The sequence below is a fragment of the Trichosurus vulpecula genome, chromosome 2, assembly GCF_011100635.1.
Source record: "Trichosurus vulpecula isolate mTriVul1 chromosome 2, mTriVul1.pri, whole genome shotgun sequence".
Lineage (NCBI taxonomy): Eukaryota > Metazoa > Chordata > Mammalia > Diprotodontia > Phalangeridae > Trichosurus > Trichosurus vulpecula.
This window is the reverse complement of record NC_050574.1, coordinates 106,388,328-106,402,557: the sequence shown is the minus strand read 5'-3', so window position 1 is coordinate 106,402,557 and position 14,230 is coordinate 106,388,328. Positions and strand designations below refer to the sequence as shown.

At 40.9% G+C, this 14,230-nt stretch overlaps 1 protein-coding gene and 1 pseudogene across 1 annotated transcript in view; one reads left to right on the top strand and one right to left on the bottom strand.

Moving 5' to 3' along the window:
- Positions 1-1,460: 1,460 nt before the first annotated feature.
- TMEM135 (transmembrane protein 135) overlaps positions 1,461-14,230 on the top strand; it is a 347,914-nt gene continuing 335,144 nt past the window's right edge. Inside the window, exon 1 of the mRNA XM_036747191.1 lies at positions 1,461-1,815. Within this exon, the coding sequence (XP_036603086.1) occupies positions 1,675-1,815 (141 nt within the window). The 5' untranslated portion in view covers positions 1,461-1,674. The remainder of the gene's footprint in view (positions 1,816-14,230) is intronic.
- LOC118839855 lies at positions 1,855-7,813 on the bottom strand (annotated as a pseudogene).

Sequence of the window (14,230 nt, the reverse complement as noted above, 5' to 3'; positions counted from 1 at the left end):
GCACCCCCTTTTTTTGTATCTCCAGGGATCAGCAAAGTGGGAATTTTTGAGATGATAGAGAGCATAGTTCGCCTCAAAAATTCATTGAGTTGGATGCCAGAATATGGAAAGAGCTCTTTGTCCCCTCCATAGGGGTTTAAGTGGAGTTCGTTTTTTTTGTTTTAATGCCACCTCTTTCAAGAACCTTTCTCTAATTTTCCCACAGCAAATGAGTAAGCCCCTCAGAGCTCAGTCAGTCAACAAGTACATGTTAGGCACCCAACACTGCAAACAAAAACAAAAAGCAGGGTCCCTGCCTGGAGCAAGAGTTCATTTTCATCTGTAAAATGGAGATAATACAGGTCTAGGATTGTTGTGAGGATAAAATGAGATATTTGTAAAGTGCTTAGTAAACCTTTAAGGGCTGTATAAAGCCTATCTATTATTAATGGGAGACGTAGCCGAACTGCCCTCATTTAACAAAAGAGGAAATTGAAACCAGGAAGTTAAAATTGATTTACCGAAGCTAATCTATCTATTCAGCTGTCAAGGGTGATTTTCCTCAAGCATTTCCCCTCTCTACTCAATAAACTCCTGTGGCTCCCTATTACCCCCCAAGACCACCTATAAAATCCTCTATCGTGGATAGACCTTCATCAGTAGCGCCTCCTTCCTTCCAGTTTTCTTTCACCTTAGGTGACCCCACCCCCCCACTCTTGGATTCAGCGACATCCTGAAACCAGACACCCCGCTGGAAGCTGGGGCATTTTCATTGGCTGTCTCCCATGCCTGGAATGCCCTCCCTCCTCATCTCTGCCTTCCTTCACAGCCCACTGTAACCCCGCTCCCCTTCTCCAAGAAGCCTTGCCTAATTCCACTTTAATTTCTAGTGACTTCGAGATTAGTTCTAATTTATCCTGTGTATAGACTTGTTCATACACAGTTGTTTGTGTGGTGTCCTCAGCGTTTAGACTGTGAGCTCCCTGAGGGCAGGGCCCATGTTTTGTCTCTCTGAATCTAAAGCTTAGCACTGTGCTTGGCACATAGTAGGCACTCAACGTTGACTGGCTGACTACCCCTAAGAACACACAGCTAGGGAGGGGCAAAGCCTAGCTTCTTATTTCTCGGTCTGGGGCTCGGGTGGGGGGAGGGGTGCTGGAGAGGAAGCGGACCACCCTGTCCTCCTCCCCTGTCCACTACAGGGATCCCAGGAAGAGGTAGCCGTCTACCAGGAGGGGGAGGGGGCGGGGAATGAGGGAGACGCGCTTCCGCATAGCGTTCCTAGCGAGCTCGGAGGAGGCGCGGGGAGCGCAAGTTCTCTCCTCAGCCCCCCGCCAGGAGGGACGACCCGCGGGGCAAGGGAGCGGGGTGGGGGTGGGGGTGTCTGAGTAAGAACTACACTGCGCGCGCTCGCGCCTGCGGAGGGGGCGGGCGGAGGGAGCGCGCACGCTCCGCCTCCTCCCCCCCTCCGCACGTCCCTCCCCCTAGTCCTGCGATACGCCGAGCGCTCATCATCCGAGGACTTTGGCCCAGAGTAACCCCTCTCGCGTGACCTTTCCCCTCCATTCCGCACCTCCCGCGAGCCGGCGGGGCTGGGCGGCCGTTGGGTTCTCGTTTCCTTCCCCCTCCCTCCCTGTCTCCGGCCCTCTCCCCCCGCCCCCACCCCGCCCCGGTTCCCCGACGGTGCTTCCAGACATGGCGGCGTTCAGCAAGTCCATCCCTCACAACTGCTATGAAATCGGCCACACTTGGCACCCGTCCTGCGGGGTCTCCTTCGTCCAGATCACCAAGGGTGCCTGGGAGGAGTCCTTGAAGATCTATGCGCCCCTGTACCTGGTGAGAGAGCCCGGCTCCCGGACCTCGCTCCGGCCCCTCTCACCCTGGCCTGGCGTAGGGTGGGCCGGACCCGGCTAGTGGGGGTTGGAGGGGCTGAGCTGGGGATGACGCCCCTCGCCCGAGGGTCCGCCCCCAGCCCCGGAGCTCGGGAGCGAGCAGGCCGGCCGAGCTGTCATTCATCCCTGGGAGCTGGGAATGAGGAAGGGGACGGAGAGGCTGGGGTATGGGACTCCGTTACGAGCTGCCGAACATAAATAATGAGCTTTGGACTTCTGAGAAGTCTAGGTGAGGGTTCAGGTCCCTGCCTTTTAAATCGTGCGACTCGATGTATCTACCGTAGGCTCCAGGGCTGTGTCTTTTAAAAAGTGTAAGTGAGGGTTTGACCCCCTGCCTTTTAAATAGTGTCACTGGTACCTACCACCGGATCCAGGTCTGTGTCTTTTAAATAGTATGAAGGTTGCAGCCCCTGCCCTTTAAACAGTATAAATTGCTGTCACACTGTAAGTGGCGGTTTAGGTCCCTGATTTTTAAGTAGTGTGGATTGCTGATAGACCTACCCGGAGCCGGCTCCCTGGCTTTTAAATAGTCTAAAGTGAGGGTTTAGGTCCTGCTGGCCTTTGGGTGTATCCTGGGATTCAGGTCGGTGTCTTTTAAATACCGTTTGTAAGGCTTCCAGTCTGCCTTTTAAGTAGTGTTAATTGCTGTATCTAACCCGAGATCAAGGCTTTTAAGTGGTGGGAGAGTTTAGGTCCTTGCCTTTTAAGTAGTATGAATTGCGGGATCTACCCTTACCCAAGTCCATGGCTTTTAAATAGTGTAAGTGAAGGATCAGTTCCTTGCCTTTTAAATCGTTGCTGTGCCTACCCTCGGATCCTGTGTCTTTTGAATAGCACTTTTTGTCTTTGCTTGTTGTGAGAGAGAGGTGGTGTTCTGTAGGTTCAGGGAAGCCCTGAGAAGGATTAAGAATCCCAGCTTGGTGTTACAGGAGTGCTGAACTTGGGGTCATGGGACTTGAGTTCACATTCCATTTTTGTCACCTTACTGCCTGTGTGACCTTGGACAAGTCACTTCGCCTCAATCGGCCTCTGTTTCCTCTCTGTAAAACAGGGAGGATGGATTCTATGACCTTTGAGGACCCTTCCTGTTCTCTATCTGTCCTTGACTTTTTGCAGTGCGTGAGTGTTGGGTGTACTCTGGGATCCTGGCCCATGCTTTTCAGGTATTATATGAATGAAGGTTTAGGTTAGGAGCGTGCCACAGTTTTGTTTTTGTTTCCTGTGAGAGGTAGTTTTCGAGGGATGCCAGGAGGCCTTGAGAAGGGGTAAGCATCCTAGTCTGGTTGGTGGTGGGGAAAGGGTGCTGAACTAACTCATGGGATCAATCGAGTTTGAATTCTAGCTGTGTCATTTTACTGCCTGTGTGACTTTGGACAAGTCACTCCACCTCTGTGGGCCTTATTTTCCTCATCTGTTAAATGAAGAAGTTAGATAGTTGACCTTTGATGACTTCGGAAGTAGTTCTACATCCGTAGTCCTAGGTATTTTGCTTTTTCTTTGCCCGAGTGATTTTCCCAAGGCCACTCTTGCCAGGCAGCGTAGGAAGATCCTCTTCTCTTAGTTGACTCACCGGTTTGTGGTGCTTGGAAATTTTGCAACTGTTTCTCCAAGTTCACTGACTAGACTAATTAGTGTCTGGGAGTTTGAGCGCTGTTATGTAAAACTTGCTTAGGGTTATTCAGTGTGTAACTTCTGAAAGTTGTTCAGGAGGTTTTGCTTGGTATTACCCAGGATCTATTCAGAATTCAAAACTGCTTCATGTAGGTGCATCCAGAAATTCATATGAAGATGAATTTCACAATAAAAACACAATTTAAAAGGTACTCTTAAACATGAAAGTTCCTCTCCTTTCTTCACACATTACCTTCCTTTCTAAAAGAAATACAAGTGTTATTTCTTCACTTCTAATGTCTTCTTGCATTCATTTTTCTCTGTATTCTTTAAAATAGTGCAAAGATTCATTTGGATGGTCAATAAATACTAACTCCCTGTTAATTCAGATGTATGGGATGGCTTGGTATAATGGAGCACTAGGGCTTGAAATCAAAGGACTCTAGTTTCAGCTTCATCTTTGCTTCTTAGTACATGTATGACTTAGAGGAAGTCACTTAATTTATCTGAGCTTTGATTTTCTCATTTGCAGAATGAGCTTGTTATCTTTGTAGTTCCTGATCCCGTGAATAATTCACTTCAGCAACACTTGGTGAACTCCTTTTATGAGCCTAGACCTTGTAGGTATGCTTATTAGAACAGTGACCTATTGTGGTCCAATCTGTGAGCTCCAGAGGGAAATGGGTTTAAGGTTTGATCTTTGAGAAAAGAAAGAAGGAAAGGCAAGAAGGAAGGGAGGAAGGAAGGAAGGAAGAAATCAATCTAGCTAGTAAACCCCAAGTTAACTGGGCAACTTCCAGCCATCACCATTTACCTTCCTTTGGAGAGGAGAGGAGAGGAGAGGGAGAAGGAGAAGGAGAAGGAGAAGGAGAGGATGATCTGAGTTACCCAACCTGCTAGGTCCCTTCAGGCAGCTTGGATTACTTACAGATTGTGTTTGTCTTTAGTTTTCCGAAGAGGACCATAAATCAGGGAAATGATGACATGACTTGCAGTTGACTTCGATTTGAGTGAGGGAGGGCTATATTTTGGGCCTTCCTGACTCAGAGTGAATGTCAGTAGTAACTGTTCCTCTTTTGACCAGCAACCCTGAGGGTCTTCCCCTCCTAGTTTAATTTTTTTTTTTTTGATTAAAGGGGCCATCCCTTGATTTGCTTCTTAAAAGGGCCTATTCACTGAATGGGCATTACCTCATTCAAAGTGAGAACCTGAAAAGATCTAGCCTGAAAGGGACAGGGTCTCCCATTGCATCCTGGGCCGCCATCTCCAGTTGTCCTGATGAATATCTGGCCACTGGACCCAGATGGCTCTGGAGGAGAAAGTGAGGCTGGAGCCCTCCCTCACTCAAATCAAAGTCAAGTGCAAGTCATGTCATCATTTCCCTGATGTCATGGTCCTCTTTGAAAATGAAGGACAAACACAATTAGAACAGTATTCCTCCTAATAAGGACTTAAAATCCAATAGGACAGGGGATAAGACATGTTCACAAATAAATGTAATACAAAATAGAAATGGAATGTGAAAATGTGTAAGAGAGGAGTTAAAGTACTATTAAAGGATATAGGGATAATTTCTAACTCTGAAGGATCCAGGGAGGCTTCAGGGATGAAGTAGCATTTAACTTGGAATGAATTGTCAGAGATGTTGGGGTGTAGGCAGAGGCATGAAGAAGAAAAATATTTGGGGAATGACAGGTAGTCTGTATTAATAAGAGTCTAAGATAAAGTGAATAGGGTGAGATGAGATTGGAAAAGGAGGAATTGGACTATTGAGGCAAGAGTACTGACTCTTGAGTCTGAGTTCCTGGGTTAAGCCCTAACCTCTTAAACTACCTCACTGTGAGACAGGACTAGTCACTCTTCCTCCCCTCAGCTAAAGATTTTTTTTATCTGTGAAATAGAAGGTTTGACTAGATGGTCTGAGATTACTTCAAATTCTAGATCGATGATCCTCTGATAAGGTTAGAGCCAAGTAACTATCATAAAAGTTTTTTTTTTTGAGAAAATTTTGAATTTTGGGAGTTGTATTTTGTTCAGTAGACAAAGGGGAATTAGAATTAGCACACTAATCTGTATGTGGGAATATGCAGTTTTATTAGTACATGGTTATCTCAGACTCCATTTACCCAAAACAGAATTCATCTTTTCTCTTAAAACTCCCCTCCACAAAACTGTTTCTTCCATGATTTTGTAGTTACTTCTCTATATACCTGTTGTTTCCTTCAAATGGAATGCAAGCTCATTGAGAGTAGGAACTCTGTGTGTGTGTGTGTGTGTGTCTGTATTTGTATTCTAAGTACCCTATAGCGTAGTGCCTTAGTAGGTACTTAATAAATATTTAATAAATTAAGAGTCTTTTTGGGGCGCAGTTTCCAAGTAATTTTATTCAGAATTTGTGTTTTCTTTTTCTGAATCAATAAATATTATTCAAAATGACAAAAATGATTACTTTCTCTCTCCTGCTTCTGTTATCTGGAGAGGACCCAGTGCACTGAGACTTTTTATCCCAATGGACAAATTTTGAACAGAAACTGAGAGTTGAGTGGTCAGAGTCATGGACTCTTTCAGTTACCTTTTGGGAAGAAGTATTTGGCTGCTGGGAATAGAGGGCAGACTGGCTGAAACACTGAAGTGTTGATTAGCATTTTGGAGGAAGAAAAGCACTGGGTAAGTGCATAAGTCTGCTACAAAGAAAAGAGTATGTAAATATTCATAGCTCCTTTTGCCTCAGAAAGTGACATTTATTCAAAGTTTTAAAAAAAGTTTTGAAAAAATGATAAAAGTATTCATCCCTTTTCCTTTCCTCCCCTTCCATTTCCCTCTCCTCTCATTTCAGAGAGCAGAACCTTGGGTTAGATCAGATGGAGAAACCCTTCAGATGAGGTTAGCCACATTGAAAGGTATCTTCTCAATGGAGGTGTTTCAGAAGGTCTTGATATCTTGGGAGTCTCCTATCTTCTGTCACCATGCTGTCACCCTCCCCTTATAAGGAAAGTAACCCTCATAGCCATTTCCATGAATATAATTCTCCTGGTTGGTGGGAAAGTCATAGCAACCAAAGATACTTGTGGCATAAGGATGTCTCTAGGCATTTTTTAGTTCTTTAGTTGGTGGGGTAGCTAGGTGGCACGGTGGATACTATGCTGGTCCTGGAGTCAGGAAGACATCTCCTGAGTTCAGATCTGTCTTCAGACCCTCACTAGCTGTGTGACCCTGGGCAAGTCACTTAACCCTGTTTGCCTTAGTTTCTTCATCTGTAAAATGAGCTGGAGAAGGAAATGGCAAACCATTTGTCAAAACTCCAATTTGGGGTCACGAAGAGTCAGACACTACTGAAAACCAACAATAACATTTCTTTTTTTTATTATTTTAATTTTAATTTTTTTTTGAGGGGAGGAAGGCAGGGCAATTGGGGTTAAGTGACTTGCCCAAGGTCACACAGCTACTCAGTGTGTCAAGTGTCTGAGGTCATATTTGAACTCAGGTCCTCCCTCCTGACTCCAGGGCTGGTGCTCTACTCACTGCACCACCTAGCTGTCCCCAACAATAACATTTCAAACACATCATGCAACTTCCATCATTTTTGTTCTAAATTTATGTTAAACTGATGAATGCTTTCCACTGTCAACTACTATTTTTGACTAGAATCCTGTTAACATCCCTCACAAACTTTTTGGTCATTCCTAGGACATCTACTAAGGGTGTGGTAACTTTTTCCAGACATTGCTACTGAGTTTCTGGGATATGTCATAGACCTGGTCCTTCAAAAAATAGCTTAATGTTTAATCATCTTTATTCAGTATAGACATCTTGATATGCTTTTCAGATTAAGCATGTCAGAGACACAGCCTTGGTGCCCATGATGATGTGGGGAGCTTCCATCTACATGCTCTGAACCTTAGCCCAATGTTTGTTCCTCTAATGAAGGCATGGAATGAGGCATCCACGCAGACTCCTAGTATCATCACTATATTTTGGATCTGTGGGACTAGCTCTATGGTGGATGCTAAAACCAGGGTTTTTATGGCCTTTGAGTCTAGTTCAATCTGTTGCAAAGTGGGAATTGCAAAGGAAGCAGTCTTTCCAGTCCCAGACTGGGCTTGAGCAATCATACCATAACCCTTGAAAGGAGGAAAAATTGCGTTTTGCTAAATGACAAGATGATTCTTCAAAATCATAAACGTATAGACATATATGCTGGAAAGGAAAGGTTTTGAGAAATTCATATCAAAGCTATTCACAATTTCATTCCAGTTTCTTTTGATGCCACCATCAGGGCGCATGCCATCAGGACTGTTGTGCCTGGATCAGGAATCCTAACTAGCAGACATGGTATTGGCAACTAGCATAATAATAGTTTGCATGATTATTTGATCTGTGCTCTCATTCACGTGGGTACTTGGATACCTCGAGGTTCAGGTGAATGATAGGATTGGTGCTGGTATTGTCTTCAGTGGTGCAGATCACAGTCATCCAAGCCTTCTAATAATAATAGCAACAACAACGACGATCGGTAATATTTCTGTAGTGCCTTAAGGTTTGCACAATGATTTCTCTATATTTTTTCATTTGAATCATCCTAACCACCCTGTGAGGTATCTTTTGTGATTCTTGACCATACCCATCCAACATGTTGGGGTGCAGATGCCTATTGGCATCCTATGGACCATGCCTATGATTTGTTCCCCACCCTAAATACGTGACTGACTTACGTTCTTTTCTGGTCATATCTCTCTCTGATAGCATCCTTCATCCTATCATTTCTGTACAGTTTGTCATTGGTAATATGTTGAAATCTGTTCAGTCCTGCCACGTTCCTTTTGAGTGATTTTCCATAGTGAATGGATGAAGTCTATGGGTTGGCCGTTCAGTTAATCAGAGGATCATTGAACAGATATTTCTTTAAGGAATCTTAAGGGATTTTGACATATATATCAGAAATACTTTGTTGGCAGCTACCCTCTAAGGTAGTGTTTTGCTTCAAGAAATCAAATTTCTTTCTTATAGTCAACAAACAATAAACATAATGAAATCTTGTGTTTTTCATTTTATTCTCCTGACAACCATATGAGATAGATGCTGTGATTTCTCCATTTTACAGTTGAAGAAACTGAGGCAAAAAGGACCCAAAGCCACACAGCTGATAATTGTTTGAGGCCAGACTTTAACTAAGGTCTGTGCTATGCCTGTTATTCAGTTCTTCTGGTAGTACATTCATTGTCCACTTATCTCACATTTAGAGTTCTTTGCAATAGATGGTAGCATATAAGCCACATTTATTTTAATAATGTTTTTTCCTCATGTAGTTTATGAACATTGCAGGGGAAGGTGACCAAGTGTCAATGAAGTGAAGTTTCTTATTGTCTTTGATGGTGCAATGAAGTCGACTGGACAGCTCCTTTATTTGTTTTCTTGGCAAATGTGTGAACTTTCCTACTATTTAGTTGCAACCTCTTTATGTTTTCTAGTTTCATTTATAGTAAGAATGATGATAATTATATACTTAATACAAGCCTTGAGTTTTGTGGGCCATCATTGTAGTACAATTTGAAAAAAAAGTTATCTTTTAACATTGAGCTCAAAAAGAGCTGCCAAGTTCCTTTGTTGTTGTTTCTTAATTTTTTCATCAAATAGAGTAATCGGTTAGGTAGCATATTCTTATTCATGGAACTGGAAAATTCAGACTTAATTGTGTCTGGCACAGATAGACTGTTACTCGTTTGTTCACTTAGATGATGGCACTCCTGAAACATGGTTTTCTTTAATTAATAATAAACCCTTATTGAGCTGCTCTTTTTCCGTAGGTAATTCTGTAGGCTTTGGGCATTACCAAGGAGATAAGACTGTCTTTTTTCTCTAGAGACTAATCATCTTATTTGGGAGCATAGACTATCTTGTATTGTTATTTATCTGTTATGTGTATACTTTATTACATACAGAGAGAATGATAGAATTTAGAACTAGAAGGACTTCTAGTTTAGCCCACCAACTTTTTAGATAAGTCAGCAGAGATTCAGGGTCACCAGCTAGTAAGTAGCAGAGCTGGGATATGGGTATGCTTTTGTGTTAATTTACACACATATATATGTATATGCATGTGTGTTTGTATCTATCTATGTGTATAGATATAAACTCATAAATAAATAGATATACACATATGTATAAATACAGCCATAGGCATATTTGTGTATCAATATTATATATAAAGTGTATGTACATAAATATCCAAAAGCAGAATTATATGATGGGGAAAACCTGGTTTGCCAGTAGTTTCAACTTGTTGTACCTTCAATATTTGCTAATAGTTTGATATGAATGCTAGAAAAGTTAACAAAATCTTAAGTTGAGTTAAAAGAAATATAGTGTCCATGAAAGGGAGGTACTAGCCTATCATACTCTGTGCTTGTGAGGTCATATCTAGTATATTTTGTTTAGTTTTGGGTGCCATACTTTTAAGAGGGTCATTGATTAACTGAATTAATTAACTGAAACAGTATAGTGCAGTGAAAAGGAAGCTAGATGGCTCAGTGAATAGAATACTGGGCCTGGAGTCATGAAGATCTGAGTTCAAATGTGACCTCAGACACTAGCTGGGTGACCCTGGGCAAGTCACTTAACCCTGTTTACCTCAGTTTCCTCCTTTGTAAAATGTGCTGGAGAAGGAAATGGCAAATCACTGTGATATCTCTGCCAAGAAAATTCCAAATGGAGTCATGAAGAGTTGAAAATGAATGAAATGACTGAACAACATTTCCCTTGTGAATGATAGCTCTCTTACGACTTTTTTCCTACATTAAGACTACATTTACAGCTTCTACCTATTGCTTCAGGTTGTATTCTCTGTAGCGAAATAGAGCTAGCCCAATCCTTCTTTCATTTGACAACCCCCCAAATACTTGAAGACAGCTATCATTCCTTTCTACATTTTGTCTTCTCTAGGCTAAATATACCCATTTGTTTCAGCTGATCTTAATATAGCATGAATTTGAGGCTCTTTACTGTTCCAATTGCCTTTCCATGGACAATCTCCAATATGTCACCATTCTTCCTGAAATGTGCTCAGAATTGTGTTTACCTACATCTTAAACTTCCAAGAGAGCCTTCAGCTCATTTTACTGAATTCTGCAGCTCTTTTGTCACTCTCTCTATAACTGCATCTGCATGTGCTCTTTTTTTTAACATCAAAGTATTTAACACCTCCTCTTAGAGTGCTTCTACCTTAGTGGTTATGCTTGTGTTTTTTAGAATATTTAGAAATGTAGATATGCCCTAGTTTATAACAGCACATTTTTGTTTAAGAAAAGGTAATTCAAAGTTTTCAGTCCTATTGAGTAAACTCTTTTATTTCTTACATCTCATTAAAAAATAAACACAGTACATAATAGCCAAATAGTCTTTGTGTATGCACTGTGTTTGACATTGTTGGTCCCCTTCTCCTCTTGTTTTTTTTTTTTTTTTGTGGGGGAAGATGAGCTCTGTGTTAGAACTATAGAGTTTGAAGTGCCTATTGTGGGCCGCAAAAATGTCGTCTACTATAAAAACCACTGAGGCAGAGCTCCAAGCCGATAACCATTAATTAAAGGAACATGGCCTAATTTAATGAATGGGACCTTAGATCTTCCTCATGATCTGAGATGCCCCCTTTCTCCAGGGCCATAGTTTTATAGTGCTCGATTCCCATATGAAACAGATGAATCGAAGTAAAATACAGAGTCTCACCTACATCTTAAACTTCCAGGAGAGCCTTCAGTTCATGTTTACAGTCAGTGACTGGTGGAGGATGTCTAAAAATGAGCAGAGATAATCATCATTCAGTCGTCCCATGTTGGGCAATAGAGAGCCGTAGGAAGCTCTGGCCCTGTGAAGACCGGGTCACCTGTTGGTCAAGTACTTATAGGCCTGTTGGCCAAGTGCCCATAGGTCTGTTTCCCCATCCAAGGGATGATAAGGGTGGAGGGACAATCAAGAATAGCTGGAGGACTTTCCAGGCTTGGTCACCTACTTAGCCAGAAGAAAGGGTGGAGGTCCTCTAGTTAGCTTCCTATGATTATGCAGGTGAAGTTCATAACATGCATGTGAACTTATAATCTTGTAGTTTAAAGTATGGGGCCTATTATAAGAGAGAATCTGTCTAACCTTGTCTAATTATTTCCAAATATAATATATGTAAATATGTTTTAATACTAGTTGATTATACTGATTAAATGTATGTACCAGACAAGTATAACAGAAATGATTATTTTTCCTATGGAATCACACTAAACTGAATAATACCGATTGGAAATAAGGCCTGTATAGGCACCATTGAGGAAGAGATGTCCAGTTGGCACTTCATACAGCAGGACTGTATTTCTTTCCAGTAGCCCAGTTTTGTACCTTGGAGTATTCTTGTCAGTTGCTAAATCTTGTTGACTACCTCCATGTATCTCACCATTCATATAGGCACCAGCCTACTTAAAGTCCTCTTCATCTTTTTCCTGGATTATTATAATAGTCTTCTGCTTGGTCTCTCCGTCTCTCCTCTCCCCTCTCCAATTCATCCTCTAATTGATATTCCTAAAGTTCAGGTGTGACAGTGTCAGCCCTCAGCTGAAGAAGCTTCAGCAGCTTCTTATTGTTTCTTGGATAAAATTTAACCTCACGCATTTGGCATTATTTATTTAAATTTTTATTAGAACCTTTTCTTTTTATATCACCTTCATTTCTCAATGTTGTTCTTTTCTCCATTTCTTGAACGTAGGATAAAATTTTTTTTTTAAAAAGCTAGTCAGCAAAACTTAAGACATCAAACTGAGTCTATTAGTATATGTAATATTCAATGCCTAGAGTTCTATGGCTCTTCAAAGAAGAGAAAGAGGTGCATTGTTTCAAATCTTCTATGGCTCAAGCTTGATCATTATAATTACAGTGTTTATTACAGTGTGAGTGTCTGGAAATGTTTGCCTGTGTCCACCACCTTATGGCTGAGAGGAAGGACATAGGCTTCCTCATTCCTTCGAAGTTATAGATTAGACACTGCATTGATTGGAGTTGTGAAGTTTTTCAGTGTTTTCTTTTGCATTATTGTGGTCATTGTGTAAAATTGATCATCCAATGAATTTTTTTTTAACAGTACTCTATTAGTTCTATATACTGGGAGATCGCTATCCTATTCCTGCTGTTTCTCTTTTCTAGGCTAAATATCCCTAGTTCTTTCAACTGTTACCATCCTGGTTTTCCTTGTCTGGACTTTTTCTTCTTCATCACATCCTTCTTAGAATATGGTGTCCAGAATGGATACACTGTAGTGTGTGACCAGTGCATCTTAGAGCAGTACTACCATCTCCCCAGTCCTGGACACTATATTTCTTTTAGTTCAGTTTAATATTAACTTTGTTTTCCTCGTTGCCACATCATACTGTTGACTGAGTTTCAAATTCATTAAAAACTATTTTTAGATCACGTGCTGTGTAGCTTTATTTCCTCTTTCTGCTCCTTATGAAGTTGATTTTCAAGCGCATTTTATCTTGTTACATTTGATCTGTTGTTTAGTTGATTAGAATCTTTCTGGATCCTTACCTTCATCTGGTTTATTTGCTGTTCCTCCTGGGTTTGGATCACCTTTAGATTGATAAGTATGCCATATTTGCCTTTATCCAAGTCATTGCTAAAAAGGTTAACTAGCACAAATATAGATTCCTGGGGTTCTGTATTAGAGTCCTTCTAAGTTGACGTTAAACTTTTAATGACTACTTTTTGGGTTTAACTGTTCAACTAGTTCTTGAACCATCTAATTATACTATTGTTTAACTGTGTCTCTCCATCTTTCCCACAATATAACATGAGAAGCAATTTAATAGGTGCTTTACTGTTATTGATTTGACAGGGGGCAAGTCATTTACCTGCCCCCAGGCCCAAGTTTCTATATTTGTAATATGAACAGATTGGACTAGATGACCTCTGAGCTTCCTTCTAGTTCTAAATTGGTGATCCGGATGTAGCTAACATCTAGTTTTTAATTCTTCTTCATCATTCAAGGAGTTAATGACTGTAGTCCATTCACCTTAGTATGTAGTAGGAACTTAATAAGTGCTTGTTGACTTGTTGATTGATTGAGAAAAGGAGATAGGATTAGTTTAGCATAACTTGTTCTTGATGAAACCATGCCAGCTTTTTGATACAATCACTGATTTTCCTGTATGTTCAGTAACTGTACCATTAATACTGTGCTCTAAAACAGACCTACACAACTCGGTGGTAGGTAGGGGCGAAAATTAAAATAGGCTAAACTTCAGGCCACAGAAAGGTTTTTAGTAGCTTGTTTTCCAGGTAAAGGTATAATTAATGATTAAACTATTTTGCAAATAAACCATATTAAAAAAGAGAAATTTCAATTAATATAAATTAATTACACTTAACTACTAAAGATTTTTATATATCATGAAATCACATTAATGTTAAAAATCATTTTGCTAAGAGGTATAAGTTTTAATGCATTTTTCAGATTTTCTTACTGTTTACATTTAGATAATGGGACATATTACACTTGTCAGCAATCAGTTTATTGTGCTTTGGAATCATGTTTGAAATCAATTTCTTTAGAAATCTGAAAACTAACCTTAGCCACCTCATTTCTGAGTTTACTTTCTTGAAAAACCATTGTTCCCCACTGAGATTTTTCAATAATTTGGATGCTTTAATTTGTTTTTCATTGGTATCCAATTTGCTTAAGTTAGTATGTTTTGATTTGAAATGACGACAAAGATTGT